A 13,058-nucleotide genomic window follows, 5' to 3' on the forward strand; every position below is an offset into this window, starting at 1 on the left:
GCTTTTACCACAGCTCAGAATATACAGGGGTTTTGTTGAATTTTTTTTTCTTTCAATGTTTTCTGGCTTCAAGTTTTGATAGCTTTTCCAGGTATACAGAAAGAAGTTCCTGGTTTTTTTTTTCTTCCTTATTACTACTACACATATTTTGTAGTCTTGTAAGTCCTTAGTTCAATAAATTAACTCCTTAAATGTAAAACTCCTGTTCTATAAATAAAATTGACTGACCTTCTGTGATATATTTCATTGAGAGAGATTTTCTAATTCCTCAGTGATTTTCATATCCCTTTTCAGGTTTATCTCTACTTTGTCAACGTATCAAAACTAGACATGCTATTTCAAAGTCAGCAGCAATTCTAGATGTGATACCACATCTTTCCTCCTTGTGATTTCTCTGTGCATCTGAGGTTACAGGAAAGTTGGGGTTTTTTGGCGGGGAGGGGCACTTCTTGGCAGTTGGTACTTCACCGACATTTTTCCTTTTCATTTTTCATTTCCCAGGATAAAATGTTATGTCAGGTAAGTATAGACTCCAGTCTTTGCTTTTAAATTAATGAGTTCATCAATGACCTTATTGAAATGCATAAAATGTTATGTCAGGTAAGTATAGACTCCAGTCTTTGCTTTTAAATTAATGAGTTCATCAATGACCTTATTGAAATGCATGTTTGCTTGCCCCAGCTGCAACACGATCAGGTCACCCTGTCCCAGTGCCTTCTCCATGTCATTATTTACCCTTCCCTCATGTCATCTGTGAGGTTTATCAGCAATACTCTGCTTTCTTTCAAGTCACTGATAAATATGTCAAGTATTTTGGAGTCCAGGATTAATCCCAGACAGACCCCAAAATATCCCTTTGTAGACAGTTACATTATGAGGTGGTGGTGAGACAGCTTCATGTTCCAGAAAGTGGGGCATATAGAGAAATTGCTTAAATTAAATGTAATTTCTGATTTTTTTAAAATTAAAAAATTAATGTTGCAGCAAACCCAAGAAGTTTCTCCTACAACCACTTTCACCTTTGCATCCTAGCTGCTAAACTGGCAGCAAAAATGCTCCCTGGCTGTTTGGCAGAGGACTTGGGCAGGATAGCTCCCCAGAAGTCCTCAGAGGTGTGAAAGCCTCAGATGTTTCTGGGTTTTCTTCTGCATATTTGCTCGTTTGGAGTTTTGTAAAACCAAGACTGGGCGGGTTGATCTCTCAGCCATGGGAATTGTTAACCACTTCTAAGAATCCTCTTGTAATTACCGTGATTTTGGGTACCAGGATGGAGGGAAATGGCCAGCTTGGGGCCAGTGTTGCCAATTTTTGCAATTTTTCCTGATTTTTTTTTTTCCCCCCTTACTTGGTGTTTTCTCGAGTTATTCAGCCAGGCTGTCATGTCACCATTTTTTAGAAGCAATCAAGAGAAACAGAAAGAACTAGAAAGGAGGGTGCAGCCAGGTGGGGATCAGCCTCTTCTCCCAGGGAAACAGCGACAGGAGGAGAGGACACAGTGCCAGGAAGGCTCAGGCTGGCCACGAGCAGGAATTTCCCGACACGAGGGATGAGGAGCCTCCGGGAAGAGCGGCCCAACGGGGGCTGAGGACGGCGCCTCCGGAAGGGGGCGTCAGAACTACATCTCCCAGCGTGTCCCGCGCGGGCGGGCGTGGCGGGCGGAAGCGAGGCCGGGCCGGGTGCGAGGCGGTGGCGGCGATGGGCGGTGGGTGCCGGGCCGGGCCGGGCCGGGCGGTAAGGGGATATTGGGCGGAGACGGGGGACGGGGCTGAGGGCTCAGGCTGTTGCCCTGGGGTTTGCTGTCCGCCCGCAGCTGTCGCCCCCGCGCGGGGCTGACGCCTGGGAGGCCCGAGACCCCTGGGGGCGGTCGCGCTCCGTGGGGATGCCCGGCCCGGTACCGGGCTGACCCTGCAGGACAGGTGCTCTTGGCCCGAGGGCTCTTCAAGTCATTTCCCCTCTCCATCTTAGCTTTTTTTTCTTTTTTTTTTTTTTGTTCGTTAATGATAGCATTGGGAGATACCTGTGAAGTAATTTCAGAGTAAAATGATGATGTCCAACCATTCGGTTTGCTCTTTGCTTATAGGTCACTGGTTGTGAACTGGTGGTGTGGAAGAAACTGAATGAATGGAAGAGTCAGGGCAAAAGTTAAGTTTGCGTTTCTTGCTCTCCGCTGGCCACAGGACACAAACAACGCCGTGCCTCTGAAGAGACCTGGAATCATCGGAGCTGTGTGTCCTGAGGGACTCTGAGCATCTCTGAAGGTAAAAAAGTATTTGGTAGCAATCTTTCCTGACGTTTTGTTTCCCTGAATATCGCACGGACGATCCAGCTTGGTGTTGTTTCCAGCCTTCTCCCCCTATTTGCACCCTCTTGCAGGCCTTCTGCCTAATCCCTTTTTGATTACTGGCATGTTTCCTGAGAGAATGCCAGCGAATGCAGCAGGGACTCTTTTGTGATGTCATGTAAAAGGAGTTTCTTAAATGTGGTGACCCACTGTTGGCGGAGTGACCACAGCAACACGATAAAAATGTGCATGTTTTTGTATTCCCTTCTGCCATGGTACAGTAACTTCTTACAAAGACTGTCCAGTCTTCAGTCTTAGAGTTGATTTTTTGCCAGAATACTGGTTTTTGTTCTGTTCTCTGTTTTTTATTTCCCAGCTCTACTGACTTGTCCCCTTTGTTTTTCCCTTCTTTGAAGTGCATGCAATTTTGTCATTCTGTTGAGTATTGCTTCCAGTTTGGCCTTTACCTTCACTTTTTTGAGACTTTAAAAAAAAAATCTTTTTTTAAATTTTCTTTTCTGAAAATGTAAAAATTTTTGTGTGTCTCACTTTTTTAAAAAAATGAATATAATTGCAGTATCTCATTAAGCACTTTTTCCTGTTTACAACCACCTAGTGTTATCTTAAATTCATTGCATAGCTTAGTTTTGGCTGTAATTTGTCTGAAATAGCATCTCCTGTTAGACAAAAACATGCTGTCAGAGCTGTATGAACAAACCTGTTGAAACAATGAAGGCTCTTGTTGATAGCCTGTGGATAAAAAGCATTTTTATTTGTTATCAATCTTTATGTCTTTATAATTAGTGTCATCATTGGTGTAGTAGTGTTATTTTTTTCATGAGTAAGTTTATTCTAAAGCACCTCCTAAACATTGTTCTGCTCAGAATCTTTTGCAAAGCGTGGCATTAATCCCGTAAACAGCCAGTGTAACTATTTCTTACTGACTATGCTCACTGCTTCCTTTGAGCTCAGCCTGGGACTGGCAGGATGGTTCTCCCTTTTAAAGGACACCTCATTTAAGGGAGAGCTTATTTCCTGTAAATGAAGATGCAATGGATATGCACAGTGAATGGGCAAGGTAGTCAAGTCTTCTCCACTGACAGGAAAAACTGGTTCAAGCTTTGCATTAAGTGTTGTAGAGTTCTTCATCTTTTTGTAAGTAGTTGAAGTGTTAGCAGAAGCACTGAGGGGACCTTTATTGTAATAAATTGTGGGACCACTCTTACCTTGCTTGTCACTGTCCTGTCCATACTGAAAGTCATTTTGGGACAAATGCCACACAAAGCCACTTGCTAGATTTTGGGGTCTGTAGCCTCCTTGGCTGTTCTCTACCTATGCCTGCAGTAACATTACAAGGACTGAGTGTCAGTCACTTGCCATGTCCCTTTTACCAAGTGGATAATGAACACAGGTCAAAGCTTTAATTTGCTCTTTGGTGATTAAGTCTTCATTTTGCTTATGAACTGTTCTTGGTTGCCAGCTTACATCAGCTCTGCCATGTTCACAGCGCACAGAAGGCTGGTCCAGAAGTGTGTGGTTGTTTTTTAATGGTGATCTGGTAGGGATACTGCCAGCAGCAGTGTTCTGCATGTGGCAGCAGGCATACCTAGCTGAAAGTAAGACTTTTGGGCCAGTTCTTTTCTTTCTCTGTGTTAGGTGTCAATTTGATAGGGCTTTGTCATTGTCAGCATTTACATTGAAAGGTAGTGACGATAGATCAGTGGCCCTGGTTACATTCCTTGTCACCAGACACTAGTCTGAGGATGGAGCTTGTGGGCTATTGTGATCTTTCCACCCAGAGAGTGTCCTTTCTAAAGAGAGGAGACTGTTGCAGAGAGTTCCTCTTGCAGTAGATGTGATTGCAATATAGTGGAAAATCCAGACCAGCCTGCTCAGCAGCCTGTTCTGCTTCTTGCTTGGAGAGTGATCTGCTCAGCTCTGAGCTCAGCTGGGCAGCCCCTTTGGCCCTGTAGGTGCTACTTGCTCTGTTTGCTTCGGGGACAGTGTGTGAAGTGGCAGGGATCCCTCAGTTGACTCAGTGGGGCTGAATGATGAGGTCAGATATATACAGCAGCTTGCTCTCCCTCTCCCATATCCTGTGTACCTGGAGCAAGATGCTGGGATATTGAAGGAGAGCGGAAGTACATAATCAGGGATTAAATACTGCACAGAGAATTTGCTTCCAAGTCTGGGCTTGATTCTATGTTTTCCACATAAGTAAAACTGGATATGATGTGTTCTCCCTCTCAATATTTCTATTATCTTATAAAAGTTCACAGTTTGTAGATTATTATTTAAGTAAGTTGTGGTATGCAAACTTTGCAGTATTTTAAATGGGTGTTTCTTGTCAGTTCACCACAAATCACTTCTTTCTCATTGCTAAGGATGCAGTTCAAGGATGTATATTGAAGAGAGTGTGGCTCATTTAATATGGAAATGAAGCATAGGAAATTATATGGGAACACATAATTTCTCCTCCTTGTTAGCCAGTTTCAGACAAAAAGAGGAGCAGATGGAGAGGAAAAGAAATAAGAATGGTGTTGTTAACAGCAAATATTGATGCCTTTGAAATTCCCTTCTTTAATTTGCAGTTTGTTTCTCAGTTCATAATTTCTTACTGACAAGTCTGACTTGAGACACTTCACTGTTTTTTTCTTGTGAATGTTGAGGTTTAAGGCACTTGCTGTTTCCAGTTGTGGTTCCTTTAGTTGCAAAGAAAGTAGAGCAAAATATTTTGATCAAAGTGTGTGGGAGAAGGGAGGAGACAAGCAAGAGACCAGCTGATTAGATAGTAGCTCCTGCCACCAGTCTACCTCTAGCTGCTGAGCTAGTTTCAATTTTTTTTTCCCCCTGGCAAGTGTCTCAAGCCTGATTCATAATAATCCATAAATTTTATCAAGCACAGAAAGCACATGAGAACAACTGGCATCTGAGAGGAGTCCTCTGGCGCATTGCAGCCACAAAACATTTCTCATATTACCGATCAGTTACTCGTTAAAGTCATGGTATTGTCATAAGCATGTGTGATATTTGTATTTTCGCCATGCCTCCTTTGACCCTGAATCTATGCCATTTGGGCGCATGACCCCACAAAGGATCCCTAAGAGAGGGACTCAGAGCAGAGGCCTTGTGGGAACATATGAAGGCCTTTCAGTTTTGTCCCGTTGTTCCCATTAAACAGGGCACCCTGCTGTGTTTTTCTAGGTCTTCAAAAATACCACAGTATGTATTTTAACATAATTGCTGCATTTACCATAATTTCCAAACTTGCCTTCCAGTACTTCCTTCATCTTCTGTCTCTAGTGCCTAGATACATTTCTCTCTTCCCTAAAGGCGTTCCAGCACCTTGGCATGGCTGCCCTTTGTGAGCAGCCTGGAATGGCTTTTTCAGCATGCCTATGGTTCTCATCTTTGCTGTAAACACAAGCTGTGAAAGCCGTATGTGGTGGCAGGATAAAAATAACTTCTACTCTTTGTAATCTCTTAAGGAAAGCTAAGTCTTTTTCCTGGGCGTTGTGGATGGAGTCTCTGACGTTCCCTACAATCAGGATCACAAATGGCAGCGAGCTGTGTCATCTGCTTTGGGGACGAGTTGGTGTTCTGTCAGTTGCTGTTTCAGGGTGAGCAGCCAGTGCAGTGTGGCTGGGAGAGCACACTCTCCAGGATATTATCCCTTCTTGGAACTGGCAGATCCAGTGGATGCTGGCCAGCACTGAAGATTTGCTCAGTGTTCCTTTGATTCTAGCAAGTAAGAAAAGGAAGGCCTCCATATCCTGAGGGGACCGTGCAGAAGGGGGCTGATGAGTGTGGCGCTGCTGGGATAACATTGTAGCGTTGCTCACTTGTGCCTGTGTTCCCACCAGGGCGCCATGATGGATAACCGGTTTGCTACAGCACTGGTGATCGCCTGTGTGCTCAGCCTCATCTCCACCATCTACATGGCCGCCTCAATCGGCACCGACTTCTGGTACGAGTACCACACCCTGTCCCCAGCCGAGAATGTTAGTGAGGCTGGTAGAAGCATCTGGGAGGAGTTTGTCAGCAAAGATGCAGACGAGAAGACGTACACAGATGCGCTCTTCCGGTGCAACGGCACGGTTGGATTGTGGCGGAGGTGCATCACTGTACCCAAAAACTCTCACTGGTACAGCCCACCAGGTATCTCCGGAGCAATTATCACTTCCCTGGCTTCCCTGGGGTGCTGTGTGCTAACTTCCTCAGAACAGATTCATGCCACTTTGTTCCTCCAGAAGGCTTATTTCTAGTTTTTGTTTTGGTTGGTTGAGTTTTTGATAAAGACAGTCCAGATTTTTAAAGAAGCAAAGGGCAGAATGGTCTGTGGCTGTCAGTGCTGCAGTTTCTGGTTTTGACACCTGATACTTGATCTAAATTTAGTCGTACAAGCTTGACTTTTATTTTGCCTCAGCTGTTCAGTTGGGGATACCTTTATAGTTGCTCTACCAGTTACTGTCTTTTTAGGACAGATCCTGGGGTCCAGCAATGGAATAAAGACACTACTTTATCAAGGAGGCACTCATTCCTTTTAGCTAGTCATTTACTTGTTTCACATCACAAATATCCCACCATTGCATCAGCACACCTTGGAATCCTTGAATGGATATAGAATGAAATATTTGTATTACTTTTTCAAATCATTGAGGGATAAAATGTATGGAAACAATTATTTTAATTGCTTCAAAGTTACTTTTGAGTATTTACTGTATGTGTGAACTCCTTTATTTAGAACCTTCTTAAAGATGTACTTTAACTACATTTTGTGGAGAAAAAAACATGCATGAAATACTTTTTTTTTTCCTCTCTCATGAAAATACTTATTTTGGAAGACAATTAAACCAGTTCTGCTCAATAGTATTGTCAAAGTAAAATCTGAGGTAGAAACTTAGTGTAAAGAAGCAATTCCTTCATGTTCCTTAAATAGGCCCTTCTGTCCCATTTTTGATTTAACTGTTAGTACGAGACCACATTCTGCATTTTGAGATAAGCAGACCTTTGTTAAGGGACCCTGAGCTCAAGAGTATGTGACAACATAGTTGAGCGTCATATGCCACCACATTACTTTGCCAATAGGTTACACATGGCACAATTCTCTGTGGATAATCCATGGAAGCTTGAAGATTCTGCATGTTAGAATGCTGTCCCTTAGTGTAGTACCTCATAACAGACACATTGTGCCAATAACATAATAGGAAAACATGTACAGATCTGTTTGGAGAGGTAAATTTTTTTTTACAAAAAGAACTCTGAGGCACTTCCTAGCTCAAATTATTGGGAAAGGAAGATTTGAAAAGGGGGAAGAAGGGTTAAAGGGAGACACCTAACAGCAGCTTTTTCTTTTTTTCCACCCCCAGAAACTGATATGACTACAAACTGCATCAGTTTCTCCCTCTCTGATCAGTTTGTGGAAAAGTACATAGAGCCTGGAAATCACAACAGTGGCACGGATTTGAATCGGACTTGTAAGTGTCTTTCACTTCTGGTAGACAAACAAGTAGAATTAAAAAAAGTTGTTTCTCAAATTCAGTCACTAGTGAGGAAGGCTTCTATCTCTCTTAGTCTTGCTCACCATTTATTGTTTTTTACAGTTATGCAGGTGGTAGGTCAAAGTTTAAAAGGAAGACATAGATGGGTTAGCAAGGGTTTTGCCTATGAATGCAGTATGGGGATTTGTGAGTTAACAAATTAAGTCCTTTCTGTTTCAATGGAATCTTTGGTCCTTTTTGACTATGAGCATAGAATGTCTGATGAAGCAGAAACAGCAGGGTAGAAGGGAATGGGGTGGTGGGAGAAGATCTTTTTCTAGCCCATTTTCAGCAAACTTGTCTGGTGTGGTTTTTTTCACCTGCAGATCTCTGGCGGTTGCAGTTTCTCCTGCCCTTTGTCAGCATCGGCCTCATGTGCTTCGGGGCTCTGATTGGGCTCTGTGCTTGTGCCTGTCGCAGCCTTTACCCAGCCATTGCCACTGGAGTCCTGCATTTCCTAGCAGGTAAGTGTCCTGCCATCCTCCTCCAGAAGCTCAGGAGTAGCCCTGGAGCACTCTCTGGGTGAGCTCATTGTGCTTTGCTGCTTCCCTCCTCAGGGCTGTGTACACTGGGCCTCGTTGGATGCTATGTAGCTGGGATTGAGCTGCTCCATAGGAAGCTGCCTCTGCCCGAGGATGTGAGGGGTGAATTCGGTTGGTCCTTCTGCCTCGCCTGTGTGTCAGCACCTTTGCAGTTCATGGCAGCTGCTCTTTTCATCTGGGCAGCTCGCACCAACAGGAAGGAATTCACCCTCCTGAAAGCCTACCGTGTGGCATAAGTGCTGCTACTGCAGTCTGGGCTTTCCATGTTAGAGCCTCTTCTCTCCCAGCCCTTACTACTTTTTTCTTTCAGTCAGAATTTTATTGTGTACTGCTTGCTTCTAGCCAGTCAAGACAATTTAGCCTGCAGGCCCTGAAGACAAAGACCTCTGGGCTAAATGACCAAAGCCTGCCAGAAGTCTGCAGAACTTGAACAGGTTTTTTAATTGGGTTTTTTTTAAGAATTGTGATTATTTTTTAAGCTACGTTTGGTTCTTTACAGCTCCCTTTAGTTAGATGTACATGCCCCTTCCTAATTTTATTGCCCTGTGAGCCTGGAGGAAATAGAAGTGGTGTTGTGGGGTGTAAGAGAGACAAGAGAACGTGCAGGTACGCAAGAATGGGAACCTCAGTGCATAAATAATACATAATCAGGAGCTGTCTGCTACGTGACTGAAGCAGGCAGTACCTACAGGGAGCACCCAAGTGACATGAGGGAATTCAGAAACCTCTGTTATGGAAATACTGTAGCTAAATTAGTCTGCAGCTCGGCTCTGGATCTCCTGTTATCACTAGTTTGCTGCATTTTGCGGCATCTGCCAAAACTGCTGGAGGCAGAACAGGCAGGTGTGGCACTGCCTGTACAGCACACTCTCCTGAAGGCACACTCTGGACTTGTTTCTGCCAAGGAGTGGAATGAGGTGGCCCTCATGGAGCTCTGTCCTGCTGTAGCTCCACTGCTTCCAGGACCCAGGCTAGTTTGGTATCTGCACTACATGTGATTGTACACTCTGATCTTAATTTGTGGTGCTTTTGCTTGATGTGGAATAAGGCTTTCTTCTTTCTTGTTAAAAATGACCTCCTCACAAGTTTTTTGGTTTTAATTTGGTTTAGTGTATGTGTGTATATGTACATATATAAACTTAACTTTTTTAAACCTCACCTGTTTATCCTGTATAGCACACAACAGGGTTTTTTGAAAGGTGCTGCTCTTTTCCTGTCTTGTTTAATTTAAATAATAATAGTAATAATAAAGACTCAGAAATTTTCAGCATTGCATGAATCTGATGGGTGGGTGAGGGAATGATCTAGTGTGAGTTTTGCTTGGGGAAGGAAGAACCAGTGTCTAGATCTGTTTTCATGGAAATGTCACCAGAAACAATGACATTAGATCAGATATTTTAAATTAAATTATTGAGCTCCTGCTAACTTTAAATTTTCTCCTGCTCATCATTGGTCGTCACAACATCCCATCATTTCTAATTAGTTCAAAAATGTTATATTTATTCTAAATCACTGCAACTCTAGCCAGACTGGGTGAGGTCATATCTAGAAAACAATGTTCCAAGACTGAACTCTAATTCTGAGGCCTTGGCTCACCTTGTTTCCTTACTTCAGGCTTAATAAAAGAAGTAGGCCTTAGGAGAAATAATTCCTGACAAAATGAGTGATCGCAAGCATTCTGTGGGATACTGGTTGATGAGAATGACACAGAAGGAAGCATTTTTATCTCGTGGCTGTTTTTCTATTGTGCCTTTTTGCTTTTTTTTCCTGGTAGGTGTTTCTACTCAAGCTATGTTTGCTAGGTCAGCAAACAGCCCTAGTCATGATTTCACTGAAGATCGGGTATAACTGCTTGTGTAATTTCTTTTATTTTTTTTTTTTTCCTCAAGTATGTGATAGGGTTCTTTTATTATCACTGTTGAAGCCTTTACAAAGTAAAACAGAGATGATGATGAAAACCAGAATCACTGAAAAAGCAGTGGCAGGCCATTCAAGATAATCCTCTTTCTCCTGCTGTTGAGTAGTTTTTTTTATTTTTCTTCCTTAAACAGTCTCTTTCCTTCCCTACAATGTCTGGGCCAGTTTTAAGCTTGTGAGAGGAGGTGTGGTACTTTTGTGCAGTTTCTGAGAGTAAATGAAAATCTGTGCTGCCTGATCTTTACTGATAGGGTGCTTTTTCGGAGTAATTATCCTGACTTAGATAGATAAGGCCTAACAGCTCAGCTTGTCATGTTCCTCATTTTGTAGAATTACTAGGGCACGCAAGCCTTAGCATGGGTCAAAAGGACTAAAGTTGCCATTCTGAATTTGAGAGGAAACAGTGCTGCTGATTTTATCTAGTACAGTTTATGGGGTTTTTTCTTTTTTTTTTTCAGGAGCTGGCAGAGTAATTGTATTGTGTGATTTTAATCTGAGCAATGGAAATCCCATGCCCTTACTCTCCTCTTGTATGGGACTCTTATTTTTCTGAAGTGTAACTCTCAGTTTTCAAATGTTGGCTTGCTTGCTTCCAGAAAGCTTGTTATAGGGATAAAAGGGGGTGATAGAGATGCTGTCAGTTCTTTCTTCATAATTTTAAATACCAGCAAAACTAAGATTGCCTGCTTGTGTCTGTGCCTGGGACAAAAGAGGCTTTAATTGAGCCTTGATTTGGACTACTTTAACTAAAATGTGAGTTGCCTTTCAGATTTGGTGGGAGTTATTTTCTGTTTTGCCCTTTTGTAAAAATTTCTTCATCAGAGTGGATCTTGGTGAGAGGCAAATCTCTCCCAGGAAGAGGGCTGGCCCTCTCTCTTTGGGGTGGTGGATCTGCATATTGCTGTCTTGCTTTGTAACTGTGTGTTTTGCTCAAGGTGAGCAAAAGGGAGCAAGAGTTCTTGGACTGCTGACTTAGGTCCAATAAATGGCATTGGAGGAAAGAACAACAGAGGAGATACTGGACATAGAGTAATTCTGTAAAAGAGGTGATTAAGCACATTAACAAATAATGCGATACCCAGAGTGTGTGACACAGGCCCTTCACACTGACAGAGCCTCATGACTTGTTCAGAGGCTGCATTCAAGAGGAACTTGAGGCATATGTGTATGTTTCTGGTCACGTACATGTGTGCAAATGCAGACACCATTGCTCAAAAAAGTAATAATTGCTTCAACTCAGGAGGATAAAAGGCTGTATTTGTATTCCTCAATCTGTGAGGAATACAAGTACTGACCATGGAATATGTTTGTGATCTGACCATGGAATATGTTTGCTGATACTGGTTCAGTGCTGAAGGCAGGGATGGGGCAGATACAGTCAGATGAAAATAGGAGATAAAAGGGGTTTTTGTGTGTCTGTGTGCACAGGGGAAATGGCACACATCTCTGACACTGTTGTATGGGCTGGTGAAAGTGAATAGAAGTGATATCAAAGGAAAAGGAAAAACAAGAGGAGGAATCTGGAATGAGTGTAAGAACTGAGGATCCTTGGCACTACACGGGAACAAGCTCCCAGGACTCCAGGATGGACTCCCCATGTGGTACTGTGTAGGCAGGATTGCAAAGGCCAGCTGCTCCTGCACCACTCACAGCACTGTCACAGTGGTGACTTAAGTGGGTGAATCGTCCTCTTGTGCTTATGAGAAGCTCCCAAATGTTCTGTCCCCCAAATCTGAGGTCATCAAGCTGCATTTTAAACATGCCACTGTAAGATGTTCCTTCCTCACAGGCGTGGGTTTGTTTTCCTGCTGACTCTCTGAAACCTCTGGGAAAGCAGGACTAGCAGAAAGCTTCACAGATCAATTAAGTTTTTAGTCTAGGTAGCAACCTCTTATTTTTTTACTTCAAATAGATGTTTTCCCCATTCTCTCCCCATGCTCCAGCACTTCTGAGAAGGGACTGATCAATGAAGTTGCAAAGAGGAGGTTTATTACTGTGTCTGTAAGGACAGCTCCTGCTGGTGTTAGAGAGTATAAGAATAAAGCATTATAGAGCAGTCACAAAATACTGGTTTGTGTGTAAAGAGGACAGTTTGCCACATACAATAGTATTGATGTATTTGGGGTGCAAGTGGTAGAAGAGTCTGGGATGACCCAGGAAGCGTTTCTAAATCTTGTCATGCCAGAAACTGTGTGTCTTGATCTGGTTTTTCTTGTGGATCATGCTGGCCTGGTGATCCTTTCCTCAGAGCAGGTCTGTTGCAGTCTTTTTACTTTGGTGATAATGAATGCCTCCTCTCTCCTCATCTGAAATGCTCTGAAGTATTTTTTTGAGAAAGGTGTTTGGATTTGGTTGGGGGGTTTTTTGTTTTGTTTTCTTTTGATTTTTGCTGCATAGGGCTGGCACCAAGTTGTGTACCAGCTTTCAGTCAGTCCCTTGCAGTGTTGTTCTGTGATTCAAGGCAATGACTTCTGAAAAGCTCTTTCCCACTTTCTAGCATTGAGTGTACTCAGCCAGCACCTGTTATTCAAGGAAAATTCTGAAATGTCAGCAGCTTGTTATCATCACATCTCTGACAATCCACACACTATTTGTGTGCATTTCCTGCTTGAGTGGATTGTGTATTTCAACTGAGAGGACAGCATCTTGAAGCTGCTTTTTTTTTTCCCCCTCATTTCCTCAGGAATAGCTACAGTTTGTGCTATAGAGCTTTATAAACTGATTTCAAATAGGAATGGATCAAAAATTTGCATGCTTGCTCTTAACTTTCCTATTGCT

The 13,058-nt window shown here is 42.9% G+C and overlaps 1 protein-coding gene across 4 annotated transcripts; it reads left to right on the forward strand.

Moving 5' to 3' along the window:
* The first annotated feature begins 1,547 nt into the window (after positions 1-1,547).
* Positions 1,548-9,630, forward strand: CLDND1 (claudin domain containing 1). 4 transcript variants are annotated; one of them, XM_059837994.1, is made up of 6 exons: positions 1,548-1,702; positions 2,081-2,258; positions 6,145-6,439; positions 7,651-7,758; positions 8,148-8,285; positions 8,379-9,630. In XM_059837994.1, the coding sequence occupies exons 3-6, from the start codon at positions 6,151-6,153 to the stop codon at positions 8,597-8,599; spliced, it is 756 nt and encodes a 251-aa protein (XP_059693977.1). In that variant the 5' UTR covers positions 1,548-1,702; positions 2,081-2,258; positions 6,145-6,150; the 3' UTR covers positions 8,600-9,630. The 4 variants fall into 4 exon arrangements, with proteins under 4 accessions (XP_059693977.1, XP_059693978.1, XP_059693979.1 ...); XM_059837995.1 differs by having other exon boundaries at positions 1,659-1,731; XM_059837996.1 differs by lacking the exon at positions 1,548-1,702 and adding an exon at positions 1,786-1,916.
* The last annotated feature ends 3,428 nt before the right edge of the window (positions 9,631-13,058 follow it).

Source organism: Haemorhous mexicanus, chromosome 2 (assembly GCF_027477595.1).
Source record: "Haemorhous mexicanus isolate bHaeMex1 chromosome 2, bHaeMex1.pri, whole genome shotgun sequence".
NCBI classification, from domain to species: domain Eukaryota; kingdom Metazoa; phylum Chordata; class Aves; order Passeriformes; family Fringillidae; genus Haemorhous; species Haemorhous mexicanus.

Coding starts and splice junctions, on each gene's coding strand:
- CLDND1 (XM_059837994.1), top strand. CDS start 6,151: ATGATGGATAACCGGTTTGCTACAGCACTGGTGATCGCCTGTGTGCTC. Junction 7,759..8,147: donor CACGGATTTGAATCGGACTT/GTAAGTGTCTTT, acceptor TTTCACCTGCAG/ATCTCTGGCGGTTGCAGTTT. Junction 8,286..8,378: donor AGTCCTGCATTTCCTAGCAG/GTAAGTGTCCTG, acceptor TTCCCTCCTCAG/GGCTGTGTACACTGGGCCTC.